Source organism: Nomascus leucogenys, chromosome 13 (assembly GCF_006542625.1).
Source record: "Nomascus leucogenys isolate Asia chromosome 13, Asia_NLE_v1, whole genome shotgun sequence".
Classification (NCBI taxonomy): Eukaryota; Metazoa; Chordata; class Mammalia; order Primates; family Hylobatidae; genus Nomascus; species Nomascus leucogenys.
The window spans coordinates 28362009-28389214 of NC_044393.1; the positions used below are offsets into that span (position 1 = coordinate 28362009).

General features: G+C 46.3%; 1 protein-coding gene across 4 annotated transcripts in view; it reads left to right on the top strand.

The window, feature by feature from the left end:
- NFS1 (NFS1 cysteine desulfurase) overlaps positions 1-23756 on the top strand; it is a 33498-nt gene extending 9742 nt beyond the window's left edge. For 3 of the 4 annotated variants that reach the window (XM_003273589.4, XM_030826533.1, XM_030826531.1), the window contains 8 exons: positions 10591-10684; positions 11729-11863; positions 17372-17529; positions 17952-18057; positions 18138-18219; positions 18886-18969; positions 19706-19795; positions 23042-23756. In XM_003273589.4, the coding sequence (XP_003273637.2) occupies positions 10591-10684; positions 11729-11863; positions 17372-17529; positions 17952-18057; positions 18138-18219; positions 18886-18969; positions 19706-19795; positions 23042-23105 (813 nt within the window). In that variant the 3' untranslated portion in view covers positions 23106-23756. The remainder of the gene's footprint in view (positions 1-10590; positions 10685-11728; positions 11864-17371; positions 17530-17951; positions 18058-18137; positions 18220-18885; positions 18970-19705; positions 19796-23041) is intronic. The other variant, XM_030826532.1, reaches the window with a different exon arrangement.
- Positions 23757-27206: the final 3450 nt, after the last annotated feature.

Genomic DNA, 27206 nt, shown 5'->3' on the forward strand with positions numbered 1-27206 from the left:
GAGTAGCTGGGATTACAGATGCATGCCACCAGGCCCGGCTAATTTTTGTTTTTTTTTTTTTTTTTTTTTTGAGGCAGAGTCTCATTCTGTCACCTAGGCTGGAGTGCAGTGGCACTCCACTGCAACCTCCACCTCCCAGGTTCAAGTGATTCTCCTGCCTCAGCCTCCTGAGTAGCTGGGACTACAGGCATGTGCCACCACACCTGGCTAATTTTTTTTTTTTTTTTTTTTTAAGACAGAGTCTCGCTGTGTCGCCAGGCTGGAGTGCGGTGGCGTGATCTTGGCTCACTGCAACCTCTGCCTTCTGGGTTCAAGTGACTCCCCTGCCTCGGCCTCCCAAGTAGCTGGGATTACAGGCATGCACCACCATGCCTTGCTAGTGTTTTTTTGTATTTTAGTAGAGACGGGGTTTCACCATGTTAGCCAGGATGGTCTCGATCTCTGGACCTCGTGATCCACCCACCTCGGCCTCTCAAAATGCTGGGATTACAGGCGTGAGCCACTGTGCCCGGCCACACCTGGCTAATTTTTTATATTTTTAGTAGAGACGGGGTTTCACCATATTGGCCAGGCTAGTCTCAAACTCCTGACCTCGTGATCCACCTGCCTCGGCCCCCCAAAGTGCAGGGATTACAGGCATGAGCCGCCATGCCTGGCCCTAATTTTTGTATTTTTAGTAGAGACAGAGTTTCACCATGTTGGTCAGGCTGGTCTTGACCTTTTGACCTCAGGTGATCCACCCGTCTCGGCCTCCCAGAGTGCTGGGATTACAGGCATGAGCCACTGTACCTGGCCTGGAGGACATGTTTCTTGCATTTGTTGGTGTTTTCTGGTTTGTATGGGAGCCACTGGCCACATGTGCAGGATGCCAGGGACTCACATTCACCATGGCAAAGCTCTGGCCTCCTCCTTCCCTGCACTGATGCTTCTCATCCTGCTAAAGAAGTAGTATCATTTTCTTGAATCTTATCCACCAGATTTTGGATATCAGCATTCCTAGACAAATCCTAACATGCTGTTTGTAGATGGACCCCTCAATCCAAACTCCAAAGTGTTCTCATCATTCATTATTTCCTCCCTTTTTCATCTTACTTACATTCAGTCATCAATCAGTAACATTTATATCTATGGCCATTTCCTTATAATGTCTCTGGAATTATACTTTCCCCTCCCTCACTCCCACCCTCTCTTCCTCCCTCCCTGCCTCCCTTCCTTCCTTTCTCACTCCCTCTTTTCCTCCCTCCTTCCCTCCCTCTCTCTCTCTCTCTCCCTGTCTTTCTTTTTTTGGAGACAGGGTCTTGCTGAGTTGTCCAGGCTGGAGTGCAGTGGTATGGTCATACCTCCCTGCGGTCTCAGACTCCTGGGCTCACCTCACCTGGCTAAATTTTTATTTTTGTTTTGTTTTTTGAGATGGAGTATTGCCCTGTCACCCAGGCTGGAATGCAGTGGCATGATCTCGGCTCGCTGAAACCACCACTTCCTGGGTTCAAACGATCCTCCCACCTTAGCCTACCGAGCAATGAGGACTACAGGCATATGCCACCATACCCAGATAATTTTTTTGTATTTTTAGTAGAGAAGGGGTTTTATCATCTTGGCCAGGCTGGTCTCAAACTCCTGACCTCAAATGATCCACCTGTCTTGGCCCCCCAAAGTGCTGGGATTATAGGCAAGAGCCACTGCACGGGCGCCTGTAGTCCCAGCTACTCGGAGAGGCTGAGGCAGGAGAATGGCGTGAACCTGGGAGGTGGAGCTTGCAGTGAGCCGAGATTGTGCCACTGCACTCCAGCCTGGGCAACAGAGCGAGACTCTGTCTCAAAAAAAAAAAAAAAAAAAGAGCCACTGCAGCTGGCCTGGGTAAAATTTTTTTTTTTTTTTTTTTTGAGATGGAGTTTCACTCTTGTCGCCCGGGCTGGAGTGCAATGGCACAATCTTGGCTCATTGCAACCTCTGCCTCCTGGGTTCAAGTGATTCTCCTGCCTCAGCCTCCCAAGTAGCCAAGATTACAGGCATGTGCCACCACCACGCCAGCTAATTTTTTTGTATTATTAGTAGAGTCACGGTTTCACCATGTTGGCCAGGCTAGTCTCGAACTCCTTACCTAAGGTGATCTACCCACCCTGGCCTCCCAAAGTGCTGGGATTATAGACGTGAGCCACCGTGCCTGGCCAGCCTGCTAAATTTTTAAACATTTTTTATAGAGGCAGCATCTCAGTACATTCTCCAGGCTGGTGGTGAACTCCTGGACTCAAGTGACCTCCTACCTTGGCCTCCCAAAGCACTGGGATTACAGATGTGAGCCACTTTTCTCGGCCTCCTCTCATTTCTTTGTTTGGATTGTATCCTGCATCTTAGCTACCTCTGGACTTTAATCTCTGTTGCCTGAACTAGTCCTTTTGTAGGGTCCAGCCCCACAGGGTGGGTGGGTTTTCTCCCCATGTGCGGAGATGAGAGAGCATAGAAATAAAGACACAAGACAAAGAGATAAAAGACAACCAGGCCCGGGGGACCACTACCACCAAGGCATGGAGACCGGTAGTGGCCCGGAATGCCAGCCTGCACTGATATTTATTGGATATAAGGGGCAGGGTAAGGAGTGTGAGCCATCTCCAATGATAGGTAAGGTCACGTGGGTCACGTATCCACTGGACAGGGTGCCCTTTCCTGCCTGGCAGCCAAGGCAGAGAGAGAGAGAGGAGAGAGAGAGAGACAGCTTACGCCATTATTTCTGCTTATCAGAGACTTTTAGTACTTTCACTAATTTGCTGCTGCTAGCTAAAAGGCAGAGCCAGGTGTACAGGATGGAACATGAAGGCGGACTAGGAGCGTGACCACTGAAGCACAGCATCACAGGGAGATGGTTAGGCCTCCAGATAAGTGCGGGCAGACCTAACTGATGTCAGGCCCTCCACAAGAGGTGGAGGAGTAGAGTCTTCTCTAAACTCCCCCAGGGAAAGGGAGACTCCCTTTCCTGGTCTGCTAAGTAGCGGGTGTTTTTCCTTGACACTGACGCTACCGCTAGACCAGGGTCCGCTTGGCAACGGGCGTCTTCCCGGATGCTGGCATTACCGCTAGACCAAGGAGCCCTCTGGTGGCCCTGTCCAGGCATGAGAAAAGGCTTGCCTCTTGTCTTCTGGTCACTTCTCACTATGTCCCCTCAGCTCCTATCTCTGTATGGCCTGGTTTTTCCTAGGTTATGATTGTAGAGTGAGGATTAGTATAATATTAGAATAAAGAGTAATTGCTACAAACTAATGATTAATGATATTCATATATAATCATATCTAAGATCTATATCTAGTATAACTATTCTTATTTTATATATTTTATTATACTGGAACAGCTCGTGCCCTCGGTCTCTTGCCTCGGCACCTGGGTGGCTTGCTGCCGACACCTTTAGCAACAACCTTCCTGTGTGTCCTGCACATCCTCATCAGACTTTATTTCTAAAGTACTTATTTGGCCTTTTCTCACTTTACTCAAAAATCTTGAGAGATTTCCCATTTCCTTTGACATGAATTATAACTTCATTTTGCCTGATATTCAAATTTCTTTACATGGTGCCTTTTTAAGCACTTAGAAATTTCTGATATAATTCACATACCATAACATTCATCTTTTGAAATTATACAATTCACTGGTTTTTAATGTATTCACAGTTTCCAACAATCATCACTGTCATATTCCAGGACATTTTCATCACTTCAAAAAAGAAAGCTATGTATTTTTCTTTGTCGTTTGTGCTTTTTTTTTTTTTTTTTTTGAGACAGAGTTTCGCTCTTATTGCCCAGGCTAGAGTGCAATGGCATGATCTCTGCTCACCACAACTCCGCCCCCCGGGTTCAAGCGATTTTCCTGCCTCAGCCTCCCGAGTAGCTGTAATCCCAGCACTTTGGGAGTTGGATCACCTGAGGTCGGGAGTTGGAGGCCGAGGTGACCAGTTCACCTGAGGTCAGGAGTTCAAGACCAGCCTGGCCAACATGGTGAAACCCCGTCTCTACTAAAAAATACAAAAATTAGCCGGGCATGGTTGAGGGCACCTGTAATCCCAGCTAATTGGGAGGCTGAGGTAGGAGAATTGCTTGAACCCAGGAGGCGGAGGTTGCAGTGAGCCGAGATCGTGCCATTGCACTCCAGCCTGGGCGACAAGAGCAAGACTCTATCTCAAAAAAAAAAATAAAGAAAGAAAGAATTCATTTTGAAATCCAAGGTCATGGAGTTTTATCCCTGTGTTTCCTTTTTTTTTTTTGGGACTGAGTTTCGCTCTTGTTGCCCAGGCTGGAGTGCAATGGCGTGATCTTGACTCACTGCAACCTTCACCTCCTGGGTTCAAATGATTCTCCTGTCTCAGCCTCCTGAGTAGCTGGGATTACAAGCGCCTGCTACTACGCCCGGCTAATTTTTGGTATTTTTAGTAGAGACGGGGTTTCACCATGTTGGCCAGGTTGGTCTCGAACTCTTGACCTCGGGTGATCCGCCTGTCTCAGCCTTCCAAAGTGCTGGGATTACAGGCGTGAGCCACCGCGCCCAGCCTGTGTTTCCCTTTAAGAATTTTATAGTTTTAGCTATTACATTTAGGTCTTTGATCCATTTTGAATTAATTTTTGTATATAGTATTAGATAATAGTCAACTTCATTCTTCTGCTTGTGACTATCCAGTTGTCCCAGCACCATTTGTTGAAAAGACTGATTTTCCCTATTGAATAGTCCTGGCATCATTGTGAAAATTCAATACACCCCAGTGCTTTAGGAGGCTGAAGTGGGGGAGGGTTGGACTTGAGACCAGGACCTCAGCCTCCAAAAGTGCTAGGATTACAGTTATGAGCCACCGTGCCTAGCCAGGGATGTTGATCTGTAGTTTTTTTTGATACCCCTTTCTGGTTTTGTTATCAGGGTAATACTGGTTTTATACAACATTTTGGTGGTAACCTACTTTTTTTTTTTTTTTTTTTTTTGAGACGGAATCTTGCTTTGTTGCCCAGGCTGGAGTGCAGTGGCGCGATCTCAGCTTACTGCAACCTCTGCCTCCTGGGTGCACACCATTCTCCTGCCTCAGCCTCCTGAGTAGCTGGGAGTATAGGTGCCCACCACCACACCCGGCTAATTTTTTATACTTTTAGTAGAGACAGGGTTTCACCGTGTTAGCCAGGATGGTCTCGATCTCCTGACCTCGTGATCCACCCGCCTCGGCCTTCCAAAGTGCTGGGATTACAGGCATGAGCCACTGCGCCCAGCTGCTAACCTACTTTTTAGTATTGCTGACCACCGCGCCCCTTCATAAAAAAACCTGTTCCAGCCACACTAGCCTTCACATCTCCGTAATGGTCGTTGCTAATCCTGTCCTTTTTTTTTTTGAGACAGAGTTTCGCTCTTATGGCCCAGGCTGGAGTGCAGTGGCTTGATGTCAGCTCACTGCAACCTCTGCCTTGTGGGTTCAAGTGATTCTTCTGCCTCAGCCTCCCAAGTAGCTGGGACTACAGGCATGTGCCACCTTGCTCGGCTCATTTTGTATTTTTATTTTATTTTATTTTTTTTAGAGACAGAGTCTCGCTCTGTCACCCAGGCTGGAGTGCAGTTTCATGATCTTGGCTCGCTGAAAGCTCTGCCTCCCGGGTTCACGCCATTCTCCTGCCTCAGCCTCCCAAGTAGCTGGGACTACAGGTGCCTGCCACCACGCCCAGCGAATTTTTTTGTATTTTTAGTAGAGGCAGGGTTTCACCGTGTTAGCCAGGATGGTCTCGATCTCCTGACCTCGTGATCCGCCCGCCTCAGCCTCCCAAAGTGCTGAGATTACAGGCGTGAGCCATCGCGCCTGGCCTCATTTTGTATTTTTAGTAGAGACAGGTTTTCTCCATGTTGGTCAGGCTGGTCTTGAACTCCCGACCTCAGGTGATCTGCCTGCCTTGGCCTCCCAAAGTGCTGGAATTATAGGTGTGAACCACCCCGCCCATCACCAATCCTGTCTTGAGCCTTTCCTCACATACCCCACTTTGATCTACTTACCTTATTTTTTCCTTTTCCTTTTCCTTTTTTTCTTTCTTTTTTTTTTTTTTTTTTTTTTTTGAGATGGAGTTTCACTCTTGTTACCCAGGCTGGAGTGCAGTGGCGCAATCTCAGCTCACTGCAACCTCTGACTCCCAGGTACAAGCGATTCTCCTGTCTCAGCCTCCAAGTAGCTCGGATTACAGGCATGTGCCACCATGCCCGGCGGTTTATTTTTATATTTAGTAGAGACAGGGTTTCACCATGTTAGGCTGGTCTCGAACTTCTGATGTCAGGTGATCCACCCGGCTTGGCTTCCCAAAGTGCTGGGATTACAGGTGTGTGCCACCGCGCCCAGCCTTTTTTTCTTTCTTATTTGTATATACATATTTATTTTATTTAATTAGTTTATTTTTTTGAGACGGAGTTTTGCTCTTGTTGCCCATGCTGGAGTGCAGTGGCGAAATCTCAGCTCATTGCAACCTCCACCTCCCAGGTTCAAGCAATTCTCCTGACTTTGCCTCCTCAGTAGCTGGGAGCTGGGATTATAGGCATGCGCTACCACACCTGGCTAATTTTGTATTTTTAGTAGAGATGGGGTTTCACCATATTGGTCAGGCTGGTCTCAAACGCCTGACCTCAGGTGATCCGCCCGTCTCGGCCTCTCAAAATGCTGGGATTACAGGCGTGAGCCACTGCGCCCAGCTGCTATATATATATATAATTTTTTATATAATATTTTATATATATAATATATAATTTTTTTTATGAGACACAGTCTTGCTCTCTTGCCCAGGCTGGAGTGCAGTGACAGGATCTCGGCTCACTGCAGCCTCCGCCTTCTAAGTTCAAGCGATTCTTGTGCCTATGCATCCTAAGCAGCTAGAACTAGAGACGTGTGCCACCACACCTGGCTGTATATTTATTTATGAATGAGACAGGAACTTGCTCTGGAACCACCAAGGCTTACAGCAGCCTTGACCTCCTAGGCTCAAATGATCCTCCCACCTCAGCCTCCTTCCTGAGTAGCTGGGACTATAGGCGCAGGCTATGATGCCCAGCTAATTTTTTTCTTTTTTCTTTTTGTAGAGACAGCGTCTCCCTTGGCCGGGTGCTGTGGCTCATGCCTATAATCTCAGCACTTTGGGGGCCAAGGTGGGTGGATCACCTGAAGTCAGGAGTTCGAGACTAGCCTGGCCAACATGGTGAAACCCCATCTCTACTAAAAATACAAAAATTAGCCGGGTGTGGTTGCATCTGCCCATAATCTCGGCTACTCAGGAGGCTGAGGTAGGAGAATTGCTTGAATCTGGGAGGCGGAGGTTGCAGCGAGTGAGACCCCACCACTGCACTCCAGCTTGGGAAACAGAGCAAGACTCCATCTGAAGAAAAAAGAGACAGGGTCTCCCTATGTTGCAAGGCTGGTCTCAAACTCCTTGGCTCAGGCTATCCTCTGATCTCAGCCTCCCAAAGTGCTAGGATTGTAGGTATGAGCCACCATCCCCAGCTATATTTATTTTTATTTATTTTTTATTGAGATGGAGTCTCGCTCTGTCACACAGGCTGGAGTGCAGTGGTGTGAACTTGGCTCATTGCAACCTCTGCCACCTGGCTTCAAATGATTCTCCTGCCTCAGCCTCCTAAGTAGCTTGGATTACAGGTGTCTGCCACCATGCTCCACTGATTTTTGTATTTTTAGTAGAGACAGGGTTTCACCGTGTTGGCTGGGCTGGTCACAAACTCCTGACCTCAAATGATCCACCTATTTCAGCCTTCCAAAGTGCTGGGATTCCAGGCGTGAGCCACCATGCTTGGCCCTTATTTTATTTTATTTTATTTTATTTTATTTTATTTTATTTTATTTATTTGAGATGCAGTCTTGCTCTGTCGACTAGACTGGAGTGCAGTGGCGCGATCTCTGCTCACTGCAACCTCCGCCTCCCGGGTTCACACCATTCTTCTGCCTCAACCCCCTCCCCAAGTAGCTGGGACTATAGGCGCCTGCCACCACGCCCGGCTAATTTTTTGTATTTTTAGAGATGGGGTTTCACTGTGTTAGCCAGTATGGTCTCGCTCTCCTGACCTCGTGATCTGCCCGCCTTGGCCTCCCAAAGTGCTGGGATTACAGGCGTGAGCCACCACACACAGCCTATTGTATTGTAGTTTAGTTTAGTTTAGGTTAGTTTAGTTTAGTTTATTTGTGAGACAGAGTTTTGCTCTTGTTGCCCCGGCTGGAGTGCAATGGCACAGTGTTGGCTCACTGCAACCTCTGCCTCCTGGGTTCAAGCAATTCTCCTACCTCAGCCTCCCAAGTAGCTGGGATTACAGGCACCCGCCGCCATGCCCAGGTATTTTTGTATTTTTAGTAGAGCAGTGGTTTCACCATGTTGGCCAGGCTGGTCTCGAACTCCTGACCTCAGGTGATCTGCCCGCCTTGGCTTCCCAAAGTGCTGGGATTACAGGCATGAGCCACCATACCCAGCAATTTCTTTCTTTTTTTTTTTTTTTTTTTTTGAGACGGAGTCTCGCTCTGTCGCCCAGGCTGGAGTGCAGTGGCGCAATCTCGGCTCACTGCAAGCTCCGCCTCCTGGGTTCACGCCATTCTCCTGCCTCAGCCTCTCCAAGTAGCTGGGACTACAGGCGCCCGCCACCACGCCCGGCTAATTTTTTGTATTTTTAGTAGAGACGGGGTTTCACCGTGGTCTCGATCTCCTGACCTCATGATCCACCCGCCTCGGCCTCCCAGAGTGCTGGGATTACAAGCGTGAGCCACCGCGCCCGGCCTTTCTTTCTTTCTTTTTTTTTTTTTTTGAGATGGAGTCTCACTCTGTTGCCCAGGCTGGAGTTCAGTGGTGCAATCTTGGCTCACTGCAACCTCTGCCTCCCAGGTTCAAGCGATTCTCCTGCCTCAGCCTCCCGAGTAGCTTGGGACTACAGGTGCATGCCACCACGCCTGGCTAATGTTTTGTATTTTTAGTAGAGACAAAGTTTCATCATGTTAGCCAGGATGGTCTTGATCTCTTGACCTTGTGATACGCCCGCCTCAGCCTCCCAAAGTGCTTGGATTACAGTTGTGAGCCACCGTGCCTGGCCTCTTTTTTTTTTTTAATTTTTTTGAGATGGAGTCTCACTCTGTTGCCCAGGCTGGAGTGCAGTGGCTTGATCTCGGCTCACTGCAACCTCTGCCCCCCGGGGTTCAAGCGATTCTCCTGCCTCAGCCTCTCAAGTAGCTGGGATTACAGGTGCCTGCCACTGCGCCCAGCTAATTTTTGTATTTTTAGTAGAGACGGGGTTTCACCATCTTGGCCAGGCTGGTCTTGAACTTCTGACCTTCTGATCCACCCGCCTCCGCCTCCCAAAGTACTGGGATTACATTTGTGAGCCACCACACCCGGCTGGCAGTTTCTTTAATTTTGTCATTTCATACTGTCATGTGAATGGAATCATACAGTATGTAACCTTCTGGGATTGGCTTTTTTGTTTTTGTTTTTTTGTTTTGTTTTTTGTTTTTTGGAGATGGAATCTTGCTCTGTTGCCCAGGCTGGAGTGCAGTGGCGTGATCTCCGCTCACTGCAAGCTCCGCCTCCCAGGTTCACGCCATTCTTCTGCCTCAGCCTCCCGAGTAGCTGGGACTACAGGTGCCTGCCACCACACCCAGCTAATTTTTTGTATTTTTAGTAGATACAGAGTTTCACTGTGTTAGCCAGGATGGTCTCAATCTCCTGACCTTGCGATCTGCCTGCCTCAGCCTCCCAAAGTGCTGGGATTACAGGCGTGAGCCAACATACCTGGCCTTTCTTTTTTTTTTTTTTTGAGGCAGAGTCTCACTTTGTCACCCAGGCTGGATTGCAGTGGTGCAGTCTCAGCTTACTGCAACGTGGGTTTAAGCATTTCTCCTGCCTCAGGCTCCGAAGTAGCTGGGACTACAGGTGTGTGCCACCAGGCCCAGCTAATTTTTGTATTTTTAGTAGAGATAGGGTTTCTCCATGTAAACCAGGCTGGTCTCGAACTTCTGACCTCAGGTGACCCACCAACCTCAGCCTCCCAAAGTGCTGGGATTACAGGCATAAGCCATTGCGCCTGGCCTTGATTGGCTTTTTTCACTAATCATAAGTCTTCGGGAATTCATTCACTGCTGCATGTGTCAGTAGTTTGTTCCTTTTGATTGATAAGTAGTAGTCCATGTTATGGATGTACCAAAATTGTCTGTTGAAGGAATCTGGGTAGTTTCTAGGTCTTTGCTATTATGAATAAAGTTACTGTGAACATTTGTGTAAGATGTTTTGTGAATTTAATTTTTCATTTCTCTGGGATAAATGCCCAAGCGTACAGTTACTGGGTTGTATGGTAATTTCATGTTTAGTTTGATGAGAAACAGAAACTGTCAAACTCTTTTCCAAAGTGGCTGTGACATTTACATTCCCACTAACAATGTATGAACCATTCAGAGTCTGTGCATCCTTACCAATATTTTGTGTTGTCACTGTTTTTAGTTAACTATTCAGATAGGTATGTAGTATAAGACTCCTTTTCATAACTAAGTTTGCCTATATTCTGATTTAGGAGGACTTTGTACTATCTAGTCACCTTACTCCTGCATATCCCTAGGAACTAGAGGCTGCTATCCAGCCAGATACTAGCCTGGTGTCAGTCATGACTGTGAACAATGAGATTGGAGTGAAGCAGCCTATTGCAGAAATAGGTGAGTATCATGGCTTATCCCTGATCCCTGCCCACCATGGGGGTCTGTATGAGGTAGTAAACTGAGAGCTATAATACTCTATGGAGTGTAGTTAGGAAATCAAGGGAAAGAGAGCCCAAGTACTTTGTTCAAGGACATTGGAAGTGTCATAGGCAGTGTTTGAATCCAGGTCTATTACCATTTTTTTTTTTTTTTCATTGAGAGAGAGTGTCACTCCATCACCTAGGCTGGAGTGCAGTGGTGTGATCTCAGCTCCCTGCAGCCTCCTCCCCCTGGGTTCAAATGATCCTACCGCCTCAGCCTCTCAAGTAGCTGGGACTACAGGTGTGTACCACTATGCCTGGCTAATTTTTATATTTTTAGTAGAGATGAGGTTTTGCCATGTTGGCCAGGCTGGTCTCGAACTCCTAACCTCAGGTGATCCGTCCGCCTTGGCCTCCCAAAGTGCTGGGATTACAGGCGTGAGCCACTGCTCCTGTCCAGGTCTAGCACCTTTTATGGTTTTTAATTTTATTGCAGTTGCTGCCAAAACCAACCACAAAACAAAAGAGTCTTCTACTCTTTTTCCTTTCAGAACATCTCTTTATTCTCCCCACATAGAGCTCGCCCTGTAATTTCTTTAGGCACATTAGCACAAAGATCTGTTAATCTTGTTTTTTTTTTTTTTATTTTGTTTTGTTTTGCTTGTTTGTTTTTTTTTTAATCAAAAGGGATCTAGAAAGTAATCTGACATTTTGAAAGGCTGGTGTTAATGAGGTGGTAAGAATCGTATGAATAAGAATATCAGGAGTGTTTTGATCTGGTACTTTGCCCTTCATCTTTTTTATTCTAAAGAAGGGAAGCTACTGAGAGACAGAGAGGGAGGAAGGGGGAAGGGGGAGGAGGGAACGAAAAGAGGAAGGAGAAGGGGTAGAAGGAGGGAGGGGAGGAGTTTAATATTGACAGAGGTCATTTACTATTGGTGGAGATAATTCACAGTGCACTGTGGGACACTGACAGATGACTTTCCAACATTGTGCTGTGGGTCTTCCCCTGTTTCCTCAGGGCGGATTTGCAGTTCCAGAAAGGTATATTTCCATACTGATGCAGCCCAGGCTGTTGGAAAAATCCCACTTGATGTCAATGACATGAAAATTGATCTCATGAGCATTAGTGGTCACAAAATCTACGGTCCCAAAGGTACCAGCCCCTTCTAGAGTTCCTTCTCTCTACCTTCCAGCAAGACCTTTGATAGATGTTTTTCAGAGTCATTTGGGACTACTGTTGCTCTCAGAAGAAGTTGTACATTCAGAGTCCCTTGTAGAATGCAAATGTCATTTAGCAATAGCCAGAAACACTTGCCTATTTGTAGACCTTAGCAGTTACTATACATCAGGCCATTCTTTCTTGCTCTCTTTAACAAATCCTTAGCAAGCATGTAGATCTTAATTTGGTTGAGGAAAAAGGGGTTTTGTCAAATCAAATTTATCTAGATAGTCCCAGCTATCTTGTTTTCCCCACTATGATGTGCAGAGCAACTATTTGAGTCCTTCATTCCCAGTGTCTTGCTATAGCTCAGGGGATTTGACATCTCTTTGTGTTCTTTTTTTTTTTTTTGAGACAGAGTCTCACTCAGTCGCCCAGGCTGGAGTGCAGTGGCTCAATCTCGGTTCACTGCAAGCTCCGCCTCCCTGGTTCACGCCATTCTTCTGCCTCAGCCTGTCGAGTAGCTGGGACTACAGGCGCCCGCCACTACGCCTGGCTAATTTTTTTTGTGTTTTTAGTAGAGATGGGGTTTTACCATGTTAGCCAGGATGGTCTTGATCTCCTGACCTCGTGATCTGCCCGTCTCGGCCTCCCAAAGTGCTGGGATTACAGGCGTGAGCCACCATGCCCTGCTATCTTTGTGTTTATTCTGAGAAGACTTCATAGTCTGTTATCCTGTTAGTCTCTCAAGGATACATGTTTGTTCCCTATGGTCCTATTGGAATGTGTTCAAGCTTGAGTTATGCCTCTTTCCCTTAACCCTCGGGAATAGACTGTTGTCCTCTGTTTTGTGAAAGTAACCATAAAATATAAATATAAAATATAACTCCTCTTTCTCAAGTGAGGGCCTTTTTTGGGTTGATGTCTGTGCTGGTACCCTTTTTGTGTCTGCAGGGTGTATTATCTGGGTGTATACCTTGTGGAAGTAGGTGTAATAGCTTCTGGAATTATGGAAGATGGCTTCTTCTAAGGGTTCCCAGAGGTTGTAAAGAGTGTTTTTTGTGAGTTATTATTTCAAAAAGCCCAATAAGCATTCTATCTTTTAATAAAATGTTGCTTTTATTGTAGATAAGTCTTTTTGATAAAAACCAATGAACTCAGGCTGGATACCCCATTCTTCATCATGTGCCTATTTCACATTATATGCCTGTATTAAAACATCTCATGGGCTGGGCACGGTGGCTCACACCTGTAATCCCAGCACTTTGGGAAGCCAAGGCGGGTGGATCACGAGGTCAGGAGTTCAAGACCAGCCTGATCAACATGGTGAAACCCCGTCTCTACTAAAAATACAAGTTAGCCGGGTGTGGTGGCATGTGCCTTTAATCCCAGCTACTCAGGAGACTGAGGCAGGAGAATCACTTGAACCCAGGAGCCGGAGGTTGCAGTGAGCCGAGATTGCGCCACTGCCTGGGCGACAGGCGAGACTCCCTCTCAAAAACAAAAAAAACTCATGTACTCCATAATATATATACCTCCTGTGTACTCACAAAAATTTAAAAAACAAAAAACCAATGAACTTATTGAGCAGAAGCTCTGATCAACACTTACATGTGTACAGGTGTCCCTCATTATCCGACCTCCTGTTTTCCAAGTCCAGAATCTAAATAGATTTAGATAATGTAGTATTCTTCACTGTCCAGACATGGTATTTGAGCACTTGCTGTTTGAATTTGGGAACTGTATAGACTCAGATAGTATAAGATTCTTGAATTTTTTAAAATGGAGAAATGAAATAATTCTTAATAAATACAGTTTAGTACATTATTTTATTCATTTGTTTTTTAGGGACAAGGTCTCACTCTGTTGCTCAGGCTGGAGTGCAGTGGTGCTATCCTACCTTGCCGCAGCTTCAATGTCCTGGGCTCAAGCAACCCTCGTAGGACCAGCCTTACCAGTAACTAGCACTACAGGTGTGCACCAACACGCCTGACTAATTTTTTTTTCCTTTTTTTTTTTTTTTTTTGAGACAAAGTCTTACTCTGACGCCCCGGCTGGAGTGCAGTGGTGTGATCTCGGCTCACTGCAACCTCTGCCTACTGGGTTGAAGGGATTCTCCTCCCTCAACCTCCTGAGTAGCTGGGATTACAGGCCCACTGTGCCTGGCCACACCTAATTTTTTTTTTTTTTTTTTTTTTGAGACACAGTCTCGCTCTTGTCCCTCAGGCTGGAGTGCAATGGTGAGATCTCAGCTCACTGCAACCTCCGCCTCCCGGGTTCCAGCGATTCTCCTGCCTCAGCCTCTCGAGTAGCTGGGATTACAGGTGCCTGCCACCACGCCTGGCTAATTTTTGTGTTTTATTTTATTTTTTGAGATGGAGTCTCACTCTGTCACCCAGGCTGGAGTACAGTGGCACGATCTTGGCTCACTGCAAGCTCTGCCTCCAGGGTTCATGCCATTATTCTGCTTCAGTTTCCCAAGTAGCTGGGACTACAGGCGCCTGCCACCACGCCTGGCTAATTTTTCTTTTTTGGATTTTTAGTAGAGATGGGGTTTCACTGTGTTAGGATGGTTTCGATCTCCTGACCTCATGATCCGCCCGCCTCGGCCTCCCAAAGTGCTGGGATTACAGGCGTGAGCCACCGCACCCGGCCTAATTTTTGCATTTTTAGTAGAGACAGAGTTTCACTATGTTGGCCAGGCTGGTCTCGAACTCCTGACCTTGGGTGATCCGCCCCCCTCGGCCTCCCAAAGTGTGGAATTACAGGCGTAATCCTGTGCCCAGCCTAATGCCTGGCTAATTTTTAAAACAGTTTTTGTAGAGATAGAGGTTTCACTATGTTATTCAGGCTTGAATTCCTGACCTCAAGCAACCCTCCCACCTCAGTCTCCCAAAGTGCTGGGATTACAGGCATGACCCACTGCACCCAGCTTATTATTTAAAATCTGGTGTCCTTCATGATAGATTTGGAAACCACTGCCTTAATTTTTATAGTACCTCCGTTCTCAGCATAAACAGTTTTTCTGTGTGGGAGAACTGTCAAGTGCCAATTCTATTCAGAAGCCCTGATTACTTGGTGAATAACTTTGCACGCTCATGCTCATATTTTGGCACAAAATTTCTGTAATTCGGCTTGTTTAGTCACAGGTTATATACATTTTTAAGTTTTTTGTTTTTTTGAGTCAAGGTCTCAGTCTGTTGCCCAACCTGGAGTGCAGTGAGTGGCACGATCATAGCTCACTGCAGCCTCGACCTCCTAGGCTCAAGTGATCCTCCTGCCTTAGCCTCCAGAGTAGCTGGAACTATAAGTGCATGCCACCATGCCCAGCTAAATTTTAATTTTTTTTTTTTTGTAGACACGGGGTCTCACTGTATTTCTCAAGCTGGTCCCAAACTTCTGGTCTCAAGTGATTCTCCTTCCTTGGCCTCCCAGAGTGCTGGGATTGTAGTCATGAGCCACTGTGCTCCACCAATTTTTTTTAAATTTAAATTTTATTTTGAAAAAATAATATTCATGTGATTCAAAATTCAAAAGCTACAAAAAAGTGCACAGACAGCCAGGCGCAGTGGCTCACGCCTGTAATTGCAGCACTTTGGGAGGCCGAGGCGTGCAGATCACAAGGCCAGGAATTTGAGACCAGCCTGGCCAACATGGTGAAACCCCGTCTCTACTAAAAATACAAAAATTAGCCATGTGTGGTGGCGGGTGCCTGTAATCCCAGCTAATCAGGAGGCTGAGGCAGGAGAATCACTTTAACCCGGAAGGCAGAGGTTGCAGTGAGCTGAGACCGTGCCATTGCACTCCAGTCTGGGCAACAGAGCAAGACTCTTGTCTCAAAAAAAAGAAAAAAAAAAAGGCACAGACAAAAGTGTACCTCTCACCTCTGTCCTCCAGCTATGCAGTTCCCTTCTGGGGAGGTAATTTCTTTCTTTTTTTTTTTTTTTTCTGATTTTCTCTGGTTATTGGGAGGCAATTTCTTGGATTTTTCTACAATTATCCTATGTGTTTACAAACAAATATATACTTCTCCTCCAGCTTTGTTTTTTATCTAGATGATAGCATACTGTACTCACTGTTTCAATCTTGCATTTTTCACCTAATAGTACATCTTTTTTTTTTTTTGAGACAGAGTCTTGCTCCATCGCCCAGGCTGGAGTGCAGTGGCGCAATCTCGGCTCAGTGCAACCTCTGGCTCCCAAGTTCAAGCGATTCTCCTGCCTCAGCCTTCTGAGTAGCTGAGATTACAGGTGCGTGCCACCACGCCCTGCTAATTTTTGTATTTTTAATAATATGGGGTTTCACCATGTTGGTCAGGCTGGTCTCGAACTCCTGACCTCGTGATCTGCCCGCCTCGGCCGCCCAAAGCGCTGGGATTACAGATGTCAGCCACACCATGTCCGGCCCATAATACATTTTTTTTTTTTTGAGGTGGAGTTTCACTTTTGTTGCCCAGGCTGGAGTGCAATGGTGCCATCTCAGTTCACCGCAACCTCTGCTTCCCGAGTTCAAGCGATTCTCCTGCCTCAGCCTCCCTAATAGCTGGGATTACAGGCATGTGCCACCAAGCCTGGCTAATTTTGTATTTTTAGCAGAGACGGGGTTTCTCCATGTTGGTCAGACTGGTCTCGAACTCCCAAACTCAAGTGATCCGCCCACCTCGGCCTCCCAAAGTGCGGGTATTACAGGTGTGAGCCACTGCGCCTGGCCAATACATCTTTGTTTTTTAAAGCTAAAGTACAGACTTTTTTTTTGGATTTCACCAGTCTTCTAACAATGTATCTTGGAGATTTTATGGTGTCAGTTCAGAACAAGCTTCTTCTTTTTTTTTTTTTTGGAGACAGAGTCTTGCTCTGTCACCCAGGCTGGAGTGCAGTGGCTTGATCTCAGCTCACTGCAACCTCTACCACCTGGGTTCATCTCCTGTCTCAGCCTCCCGAGTAGCTGGGATTACAGACGCCTGCTACCACGCTTTGCTAATCTTTGTATTTTTAGTAGAGAGAGGGTTTCACTATGTTGACCAGGCTGGTTTCGAACTTCTGACCTCAGGTGATCCACCCGCCTTGACCTCAAGTTGGGATTATAGGCGTGAACCACCACACCTGGCCCCCTCATTCTTTTATACACCTGCTTGGTACTTCGTTGTATGGACATGCCATAATCTATTTGACCATTACCCTGATGATGCACATCTAAGTTGTTTCCAGTATTTTTGCTATTATGAATAATACTGTAATGTATGATGGTATTTCATATAGCATAGGGAGCTACTTTAAACCATTTTGATCATTACTCCTTCTGGCATTTATCCTCCAGATGTTAAATATTTTACTAAATACTATGCTTTTACTGCTGTTTCTTCTTTTCCTTAAAATTTTTTATTTAGAAAAATTTCATGCTTACAGAAAAGTTGAAATAATATTTTGATCCCTTTGGAAAGAAATATTTTATTTTATCTACTTTTCTCTCTTTCTGTTTTTTGTAACAAACTTTGTTTCCCAGGGGTTGGTGCCATCTACATCCGTCGCCGGCCCCGTGTGCGTGTGGAGGCCCTGCAGAGTGGAGGGGGGCAGGAGCGGGGTATGCGGTCTGGGACAGTGCCCACACCCTTAGTGGTGGGGCTGGGGGCTGCGTGTGAGGTGGCACAGCAAGAGATGGAGGTATGGGGAGAGCAGTTCCCTCCCACAACTTCTTCCCCTGTGCTGGGTCTCCTATTTAGAGGCTTCTCAGAATGACTGAGGCAGATCTATGCAGGGAGAGAGGGCTTAAGAAAACTCTTCCTTGTCCTGGTGCTGCTGGCACCTTGTTCTGAGGGAGACATTATGGGCTCCAAAACCCATGGCCTTCTAGTAGTTATCAGCTCATTTATTTCTGGATAAGTAAATGAACCCTGTGTCCAGTTATCAAGCGCCTTTTGCATACCAGGCACTATGCTCAGTACTGGAGATACAGTGGTCTCCATGAGTACATAGGATGGGGATAGGTGGGGCCTTTTCCTAGTTATAGGAGAAGGGCTTCTCAAACTATGTCTTTCTGAGCTGGTTGATGGTTACTGCCTAATCCTTCCTTGCCTGCTCGTTAGTATGACCACAAACGGATCTCAAAGTTAGCAGAGCGGCTGATACAGAATATAATGAAGAGCCTTCCAGATGTGGTGATGAATGGGGACCCTGAGCACCATTATCCCGGTATGGACTTGCTCTTTCTATCCTCATTCCGGTAGAGGCTGCAACTCTGAGACCTCTCTCACAGTATTTCTTTCCTCTAGGCTGTATCAACCTCTCCTTTGCATATGTGGAAGGGGAGAGTCTGCTGATGGCACTGAAGGACGTTGCCTTATCCTCAGGGAGGTGAGCTGGATGGCATAGACAGGGCCTGTGGCAGGGCCACTTAGAAGAGTCATACAGGCTATTAAACTTCCCAGTGTGGAGATGATAGGCACAAGACCTCTTGATTAAGGGTAAAGGTAGTTTTGTAAGTGCCTCTGTTTTTTTGGTTGGCTGGGTAGCTGGGTACAGACTGAAGTTTACCACCCTAGGAAGGCTTCCTGGGGTAGAATTTTGTGCCTTTTATGGTCCCAAGGGATGTATGTATCTGTTGTGGGGTTATACTAGCAGTTCTGTTACAGGCCTCCAGAACTGAAGATGCTCCAAAGGCCACTAAGTGTTTGGCTGCCCTTCAGGCTGGTGCAGATGGTGTATTGTGTCCTGGGGAAGTGAGCACATGGTCCTCTGCTGCCTCTTCTTGTCAAACCCATGTGGTATCATGCTTTGTCACACTTTGTCAGTGTCCTTGCTCAAGGAAGTCATCCACCATGGGGGCCAGAGGAGCTAGGTTCACATATCCTAGGATGTGCAGGGGAGCATCAGGTCCTTTAGTTCTGCCAGATTAGAAAGTCTCTTGTTTTCTCCAGGGTATGACTCCAGGGCCCTGGGGCATGGGAACAAGACTGAGGGTTTGTAACTAAAAGTAGATGTTGATGATGAACTGAACAGGGTTCGTGTCTCTCTCCTCAGTGCCTGCACCTCTGCATCCCTGGAGCCCTCTTATGTCCTTAGAGCAATTGGCACTGATGAGGATTTAGCGCACTCTTCTATCAGGTCAGTGAGTTGAGCTGCAACATTTATGAAAGGCATCCTCTTATATTTTTCATCTCCTGTTAACAGTTTTTTTCTTTTTCCACCCTGAAGTTTTTCTCAATCGAGTTCTCCTTATCTCTTCTCATAACCTTGTGAAAGTTTCTAGAGCAGTGGTTCTCAGACTTCACTGAGTAGAAAGATGATATCTGAGTCCCACATTCAGATATTCTGATTCACTAGGTCCGGAGGAGAAGTAGAAAACATCTCAGGTGATTTTAATGTTGGTGGTCCGTAGACCATGTTCCTTTTTTTTGAGACAGAGTCTTACTCTGTCGCCCAGGCTGGAGTGTAGTGGCATGATCTCAGCTCACTGAAACCTCTGACTTCCAGGTTCAAGCAATTCTCCTGCCTCAGCCTCCTGAGTAGCTGGGATTACAGACGTGTGCCACCAGGCCCAGCTAATTTTTATATTTTTAGTAGAGACGGGGTTTCACCATGTTGGCCAGGCTGGTCTCGAACTCCCGACCTCATGTGATCTGCCCGCCTTGGCCTCCCAAATTGTTGGAATTACAGGCGTGAGCCACAATGCCCGGCCGATCCGTATACCATGTTTTGAGAAACTCTGCCCTAAAGGGGAAGGACCATGTTCTTCTCTCCATATCTTTTGTGTCGTAGATCCTTAGTGAGTATTTGCGGAATGAATTTATCCCAGTGCCAGAGCTCTGATGAGGAGCCATTCTCCTGTGCCTTTTTTCAGGTTTGGAATTGGCCGCTTCACTACAGAGGAGGAAGTGGACTACACAGTGGAGAAATGCATTCAGCATGTGAAGCGTCTTCGAGAAATGAGGTATACATATTGTATCAGAGACCCTTTGGAAGAAACTCTAGTGCTGTCTCCCCTCTTGTCCTTAGGCTGTGTGTTTACACTGCCAAAACCAAAGTTCAAGAGTACTTGGATTTTAGGATTTAGAGATTCCACAAAGCAAGAAAGTAGATCTTCTTGGCTACTTGTCTTCACAATGAGAAAGTGTTTTTTTTTTTTTTTTTTTTTTTAATCAATGTTGACCAGGTTGGCCTCGAACGTGTAGCCTCGCCTCCCCGAGTGCCAGGGCAACCAGCCTGAGCCACAGCGGCTCCCGAGAAAGTGTTTTTAAAAACTAAAGAACTAGGCCGGGCAGGGTGGCTCACGCCTGTAATCTCAGCACTTTGGGAGGCCGAGGCGGACAGATCACCTGAGGTCAGAAGTTCGAGACCAGCCTGACCAACATGGAGAAACCCCGTCTCTACTAAAATACAAAAAAATTAGTCGGGCGTGGTGGCGCATCCCTATAATCCCAGCTACTTAGGAGACTGAGGCAGGAGAATCACTTCAACCTGGGAGGGGGAGGTTGCGTTGAGCCAAGATTGCGCCATTGCACTCCAGCCTGAGCAACAAGAGCCAAACTCCATCTCAAAAAAAAAAAAGAAAAAAAAAAAGCTGGGCGCAGTGGCTCACACCTGTAATCCCAGCACTCTGGGAGGCTGAGGCGGGCGGATCACAAGGTCAGGAGATTGAGACCATCCTGGCTAACATGGTGAAACCCCGTCTCTCCTAAAAATACAAAAAAATTAGCTGGGTGTGGTGGTGGGCACCTGTAGTCCCAGCTACTAGGGAGGCTGAGGCAGGAGAAGGGCGTGAACCCAGGAGGTGGAGCTTGCAGTGAGCCGAGATCGCACCACTGCACTCCAGCCTGGGTGACAGAGCGAGACTCCGTCTCAAAAAAAAAAAAAAAAAACAAAACAAAAAACAAAAACAAAAACAAAAAAACAAACTAAAGAACTAGATGAATGCAGGTAATGCAGGTAGTAGTTTTTTTTTTTTTTTTTGGAGACAAGTTCTTGCTCTGTTATCCAGGCTGGAGTGCAGTGGCACAATCACACCTCACTGCAACTTGTGCCTCCCAAGCTCAAGTGATCCTCCCACCTCAGCCTCCCAAGTAGCTGGTACTACAGGCATGTGCCACTATGCCTGGCTAGTTTTTGTATTTTTTGTAGAGACGGAGTTTTGCTATGTTGCCCAGGCTGGTCTCAAACTCCCGGGCTCAAGCAATTCTTCTGCCTTGGCCTCCCAAAGTGCTGGGATTACAGGCACAAGCCACCGCACCTGGCCCAGGGAGTAGTCTTCATTATGATTATTATTATCTTTAGAGAAAGTGTCTCATTCTGTCATCCAGGCTGGAGTGCAGTGGCACAGTTGTAGCTCACTGTAACTTTGGACTCTTGGGCTCAAGTCATCCTCGTGCCTCAGACTCCCAAGTAGCTAGGACTACAGCTGTGTGCCCCCACACGTAGCTAATTTTAAAAATATATTTTTTGTGGCTGGGCACAGTGGCTTATGCCTGTAATCCCAGCACTTTGGGAGGCCGAGGTGGGCGGATCATGAGGTCAGGAGATCAAGACCATCCTGGCTAACACGATGAAACCCCGTCTCTACTAAAAATACAAAAAAGTTAGCCTGACGTGGTGGTGGGCACCTGTAGTCCCAGTTACTTGGGAGGCTGAGGCAGGAGAATGGCGTGAACCCAGGAGGCAGAGCTTGCAGTGAGCCGAGATCCCACCACTGTTCTCCAGCCTGGGCGACAGAGCAAGACTCTGTCTCAGTCAGTCAATCAATCAATCAATCAATCAATCAATCAATCAATGTGTTTATAAAGTTAATGAGGTCCTTGGCCAGTCAGCTGGCACCAGGGCTTCCCCTAGTAGCCACAGAGCTCATCTTCCTCCTGGGAACCTTGAGGCCTCTAGATTTTTTCAGAGCCTGGCTCTGTCTTGGTTAACCTTGACTTTCAGGATTCTCTTGGTCCAATTGGTAGAGAGAGGAATTTCAGGTATATACCCTGCTTCCATTTATGAGCTCTCCCAGGCCTTTCTGTGTTCTGGATTTTTCTTTGTAGGTTCTAGCTGTATTGCTTAAGTGTCTATAGCTTGCTCAACTGCAGGATCCTTCCTTTGTCCTCGCTTTCTGGTATTCTGTGGTGTACTCAAGGCATTTCTACTGACCACGCAGCCAGCAAAGCCTTTTGTTTCCTATCTATGTGGCTTTAGCATCTGCACCCTATTCCTTCTGACCCTTTACAAACTGCAGCCTGGTCCCATTAGCTCTCAGAGTCTTATTTTGTGAACCTATAATAATAAGTGGCCTTCCCTAAAGAGGAAGGACAGGAAGGAGATGGCTAACTTTAAGGGCCATGGAAAATCTCATGAACAGAAAGGCGTTCTGGGAATGTTTAGTGTAAAAGAGAGGGGCAAGTCAAGAATATAATGAAATTTGATAAAATTACCTGGTGAAGCCTAAACTGTAAAATCCCATATTCATAGCACACTGAAGTAATATCTGGTCTGGGAATATTATCCAAGATATCCAAGCTTCTGCTTGGGGATCGATCAGAGCTTAGCAGAGATTTCTTAGCAGCAGCTCTTGTGTGAGATGGGATGCTCAGGTCTAAGATCCAAGGAATTCTTTTGGATTAGAGCCAGGGATATTGGAAGCACAGGCCAACTCTGGGGAGATGAAGCTGGCAAGAACTGGGTAAGGGTACAGCATATCAAGATGATTTAGGGTTAAGCTCAACCCCTAACTGGGAACTAGAACAAAACCAAGAAACAAATGCTGAAAAGCGGGTAATATGTGGTGGGCTGAAACTAGCTGCTTATACATGTCATATGAAGAGAGGCTTAAACTAGATGCTTATACAAGTCTCAAGGGTCTTAGTTCCTCCAGGGGAAACCATGGCCATAGCCTCTTACAAGTGGGATGAAAGCTTCAAAAATATGACCATGTTTGGTGTCCATTGGCTCAGGGCCCCACTGCAATTGAGCCTGAGGAACCTAGTTATTCCTGTTTGTTGGCAGTGGGGAGCTCTCAGGAGAGCTGACAAGGACTTACAGGGAACTGGGAAAGACTTGTTAATCACCTGTGTTAGGGTCTACCAGGGCAAGAGGCAGAGGACAGACAGGGACAGAAGGAGGCAAGCCATTGCTCAGGGCCTTGGGGCCAATGTTGTTCACTTCCTATCTAAGCCCTCACTCATTTAATGCCTCTTCTCTTTGGCAGCCCTCTCTGGGAGATGGTTCAGGATGGCATTGACCTCAAGAGCATCAAGTGGACCCAACACTAGAAGAATAGGGCCCTGACTGTACTGGTCTGGCCCCTCCTGCCTCACTAACGCATGCACAACCAGACACCTTGTTACGCCTAGTGGATGCTCCAGATTGGTATAGACCAGTTGACTTCAGCATCAGTCCACCTCTATGACAGAAACACAAGAAAACTGTCTTTCCCTAGCTTCAGTTCCTTGGGTGTGGAGCACTCCCTATTTCTTCTTGGGTCTTACAGTGTGTGGACATTTTCATCCTGAAGCCATAGAGACATTTGCTGTCATATTGCTGCTGGACACATCTGTGCTCTTGGTGAGGAGAGCAAGAGGAACCAGAAGTCTCTTTGGTCAGGGACCATGATGCTCTACATGGACATTTGAGTCTTCGTCTTCTGCTGCTGCTCGGGTGGACCAGCTTCTTTAACAACAAGCATAATCCACTTCAATTTAATATTTTCTGTAGCTCCAAAGGGTATCTCTTCATATTGACTGCAGACATACTGAATGGACAGTTTCTTAGAGGGCTTGTCTCCTTTCTACCCTTGTCCTCTTTCCTTTCCTTTTACCTAATGGAGCTAGAAATGTCTATGACTCCACTAGTTATTCTAATAATTTGTTTCCTTGAAAATTGTTAATTTCAAGACTGGAGAAATAAACTCACCTTCTATTTACTCTGTGACTTTATGAGAGGTTGAGGGAAAAGTGGAAGCTGTACTTGGGAATTGTGGAGAAGACCGCCACTCCATCTAATTTGCATAAATGACTCAGTGGGCTTTTGTATCTCTTCATTTAACAATTATTTGAATGCCTGCCAGGAGCCAGATTTGTTCTGGGGTATTAGGAATACGCTGGTTAACAGGACCAAAAAAGACCCTGCCCTCACTGAGTTTTAAATTTTAGTGGAGAGATGGAAAATAAGTAAACAAATAAACAATGTTATAGATTGTGATAAGTGCTATGAAAGAATTAAGTGGTAAGAGGACATAGCAGGGAAAACCTACCATGCTGAGTGTTTGAGGAAAGTTTTTCTGAGGAAGTAGTGGTTAAAAATATGAAGAGCTCACTAATCTAGGAATGAAAGGTGAGAAGGAATGGCAAGAGCTAAGGGCCTGAAGTGTGATAAAGCACAAAGTATTATACTTCAGAAACCAAGAGAAGGCCATTGTAACTAGAGCTTTTCATTTGTGGGTCTGAACCCATAGGTGGATAGTTACCAGTACTTAAAAAAGGAGAGAATATGTTAGAGTACATTTATGCATATTTTAAGAATATATTTTGATCATATATTTGAATTTGTATACCACGTTATAAATGTATTTCTTATTGTGGATAATGGTCAAAAAAGTTTAATTGCTTTTCATACTTGCCAGTAGCAGGGGGACAAGAAAGTTTGAAAGCCACTGGGCTAAAGTTTGGTAAATGTAGATGGACAGTGGAAGGAGGAGATGAAATTATAGAATTTTTCTTGTTTAAAAATATCTTTTTTACTTAGAATAATTTTAGATTTACTGAAAAGTTGCAAAGATAGTAGAATTGTAGATCTATTACCAGTTTTCCTCTAATTAAAAAGTCTTACATAAAACTATGCTAATTTGGCTGGGTGTGCTGTGGTGGATCACACCTGTAATCCCAGTACTTTGGGAGGCCAAGGTGGATGGATTGCTTGAGCTCAGGAATTCAAGACTAGCCTGGGCAACATGGCAAAACCCTGTCTCTACAAAAAAATACAAAAATTATCTAGGCGTGGTGGTGCCCACCTGTAGTCCAAGCTATTTGGGAGGCTGAGGTGGGAGGATCGCTTCAGCCCGTGAGATCAAGGCTGCAGTGAGCCTTGATCGCACCACTGTATTCAAGCCTGAGTGACAGTGAGACCCTGTCTCAAAAACAACAATAGGCCAGGTACTGTGGCTCATGCCTGTAATCCCAGAACTTTGGGAGGCTGAGGTAGGCAGATCATGTGAGGTCAGGAGTTTGAGACCAGCCTGGCCAACATGGCGAAACCCTGTCTCTACTAAAAATACAAAAACTAGCTGGGCATGGTGGTGGGTGCCTGTAATCCCAGCCACTTGGGAGGCTGAGGCACAAGAATAGCTTGAACCCTGGAGGCAGAGGTAGCAGTGAGCTGAGGTGGCAGTGAGCCGAGATGGTGCCACCACACTCCAGCCTAAGCAGCAGAGCAAGACTCTGTCTCAAAAAACAAGGCCAGGCGCGGTGGCTCATGCCTGTAATCCCAGCACTTTGGGAGGCCGAGGGAGGTGGATCACGAGGTCAGGAGATGGAGACCATCCTGGCTAACACGGTGAAACCCCCGTCTCTACTAAAAATACAAAAAATTAGCCGGGCGTGGTGTCACGCACCTGTAGTCCCAGCTACTCGGGAGACTGAGGCAGGAGAATTGCTTGAACCTGGGAGGTGGAGGTTGCAGTGAGCTGAGATCGTGTCACTGCACTCCAGCCTAGACGACAGAGTGAGACTCTGTCTCAAAAAAACAAAACAACAAAAGAAAACTATGGTACATTTGTCAAAACTTAGAGGTTAACATCGGTATATTAGTATTAATGAAACGTGATTTTCTAAAATTATTATTTTTTTATTAATTTTTTTTGCACACAAAACAATAAACATTTTCTAAAAATACATACAAACAAAAAGATGCGTATCAAACATATTAGGAAGGTTGCACATGGGAAGACAGGGAATAGAAATGGGGAGTGGGAATTAAAGAAAATGAATGAGAGAGGGACTTTGTATGGATCAATGATAATAACTCAATCCTCTATTTGACAAAGAAGAAGGAGAAGGAAGAGGAAGAAAAAGAAAGTGGGATAAAGGATCAGAAAGGGAGGAAAATAGGCCGGGCGCGGTGGCTCACGCTTGTAATCCCAGCACTTTGGGAGGCCGAGGCGGGCGGATCACGAGGTCAGGAGATCGAGACCACGGTGAAACCCCGTCTCTACTAAAAATACAAAAAATTAGCCGGGCGTGGTGGCGGGCGCCTGTAGTCCCAGCTACTCGGAGAGGCTGAGGCAGGAGAATGGCGTGAACCCGGGAGGCGGAGCTGGCAGTGAGCCGAGATTGCGCCACTGCACTCCAGCCTGGGCGACAGAGCAAGACTCCGTCTCAAAACAAAAAAAAAAAAAAAGGGAGGAAAATACAAAAAATTAGAGTATGACTCCAGGATAGACCTGTTTTGTTGTCGCTGGGTTGGTTGGTTTGTCTGTTGTATTTTTCATATGTTTCGCCATGTTGGCCAGGCTGGTCTCAAACCCCTAGCCTGACAGTGATCAACCCGCCTCGGCCTCCCAGAGCGCCGGGACTACAGGCGTGAGCCACCACGTCCAGCCCCTACATTGCTTCTGGCCTCCGTGGTAGACCTCCCAGACGGGGCGGTTGGGCAGAGGCGCTCCCCACATCCCAGACGGGGCAGCCGGGCAGAGGCGCTCCTCACTTCTTCCCAGACGGGGTAAAATTGTTATTTTAAAAATTTTTTCTACAGACTGGGCCTATGTTGCTCAGGCTGGTCTTGAAGCAATCCTCTTGCCTCTTGGCCTCCCAAAATGCTGGGATTACAGGCGTGAGGCACTATGCCCGGCCTAAACTTCAGATTTTATTCAGCTTTCGCCAGTTTTCCTAATGTCTTTTTTTCTGTTCCAGGATCCAACCCTGGATGCTACGTTGCATTTAGTAGGTTTTGTTTTTAATGGACTATGTTTTACCTACACAGAGCAAACCTATAAAAACCTATAAAGCATAGGTTTAGTTTAACAGCATGGCCTGGTTTTCCAACTTGCTGTTTTTGGCATACTGGGCTAGCACCAGTCCAGTCTGCCATAGAAATCCCAAAAGGTTGTTGGAATTGTGATAATTTCAACCCTTTTTTTTTTCTTTTTTTTTTAAGTGCTCGTCACCTGGGCTAAAGTGCAGTGGTGCAATCATAGCTCACTACAGCCTCGGACTCCTGGGCTCAAGGGATCCTGCCTCTAACTCCCAAATAGATAGGACTACAGACTTAAGCCACCACAACCAGCTTTTAATTAGCAGGGGCATGAAGTTCGGGGGGCTAGGACCAAAGCAGCTTGAGAATAGCCTTTTTTTTTTTTTTTTTTCCCCGAGATGTAGTCT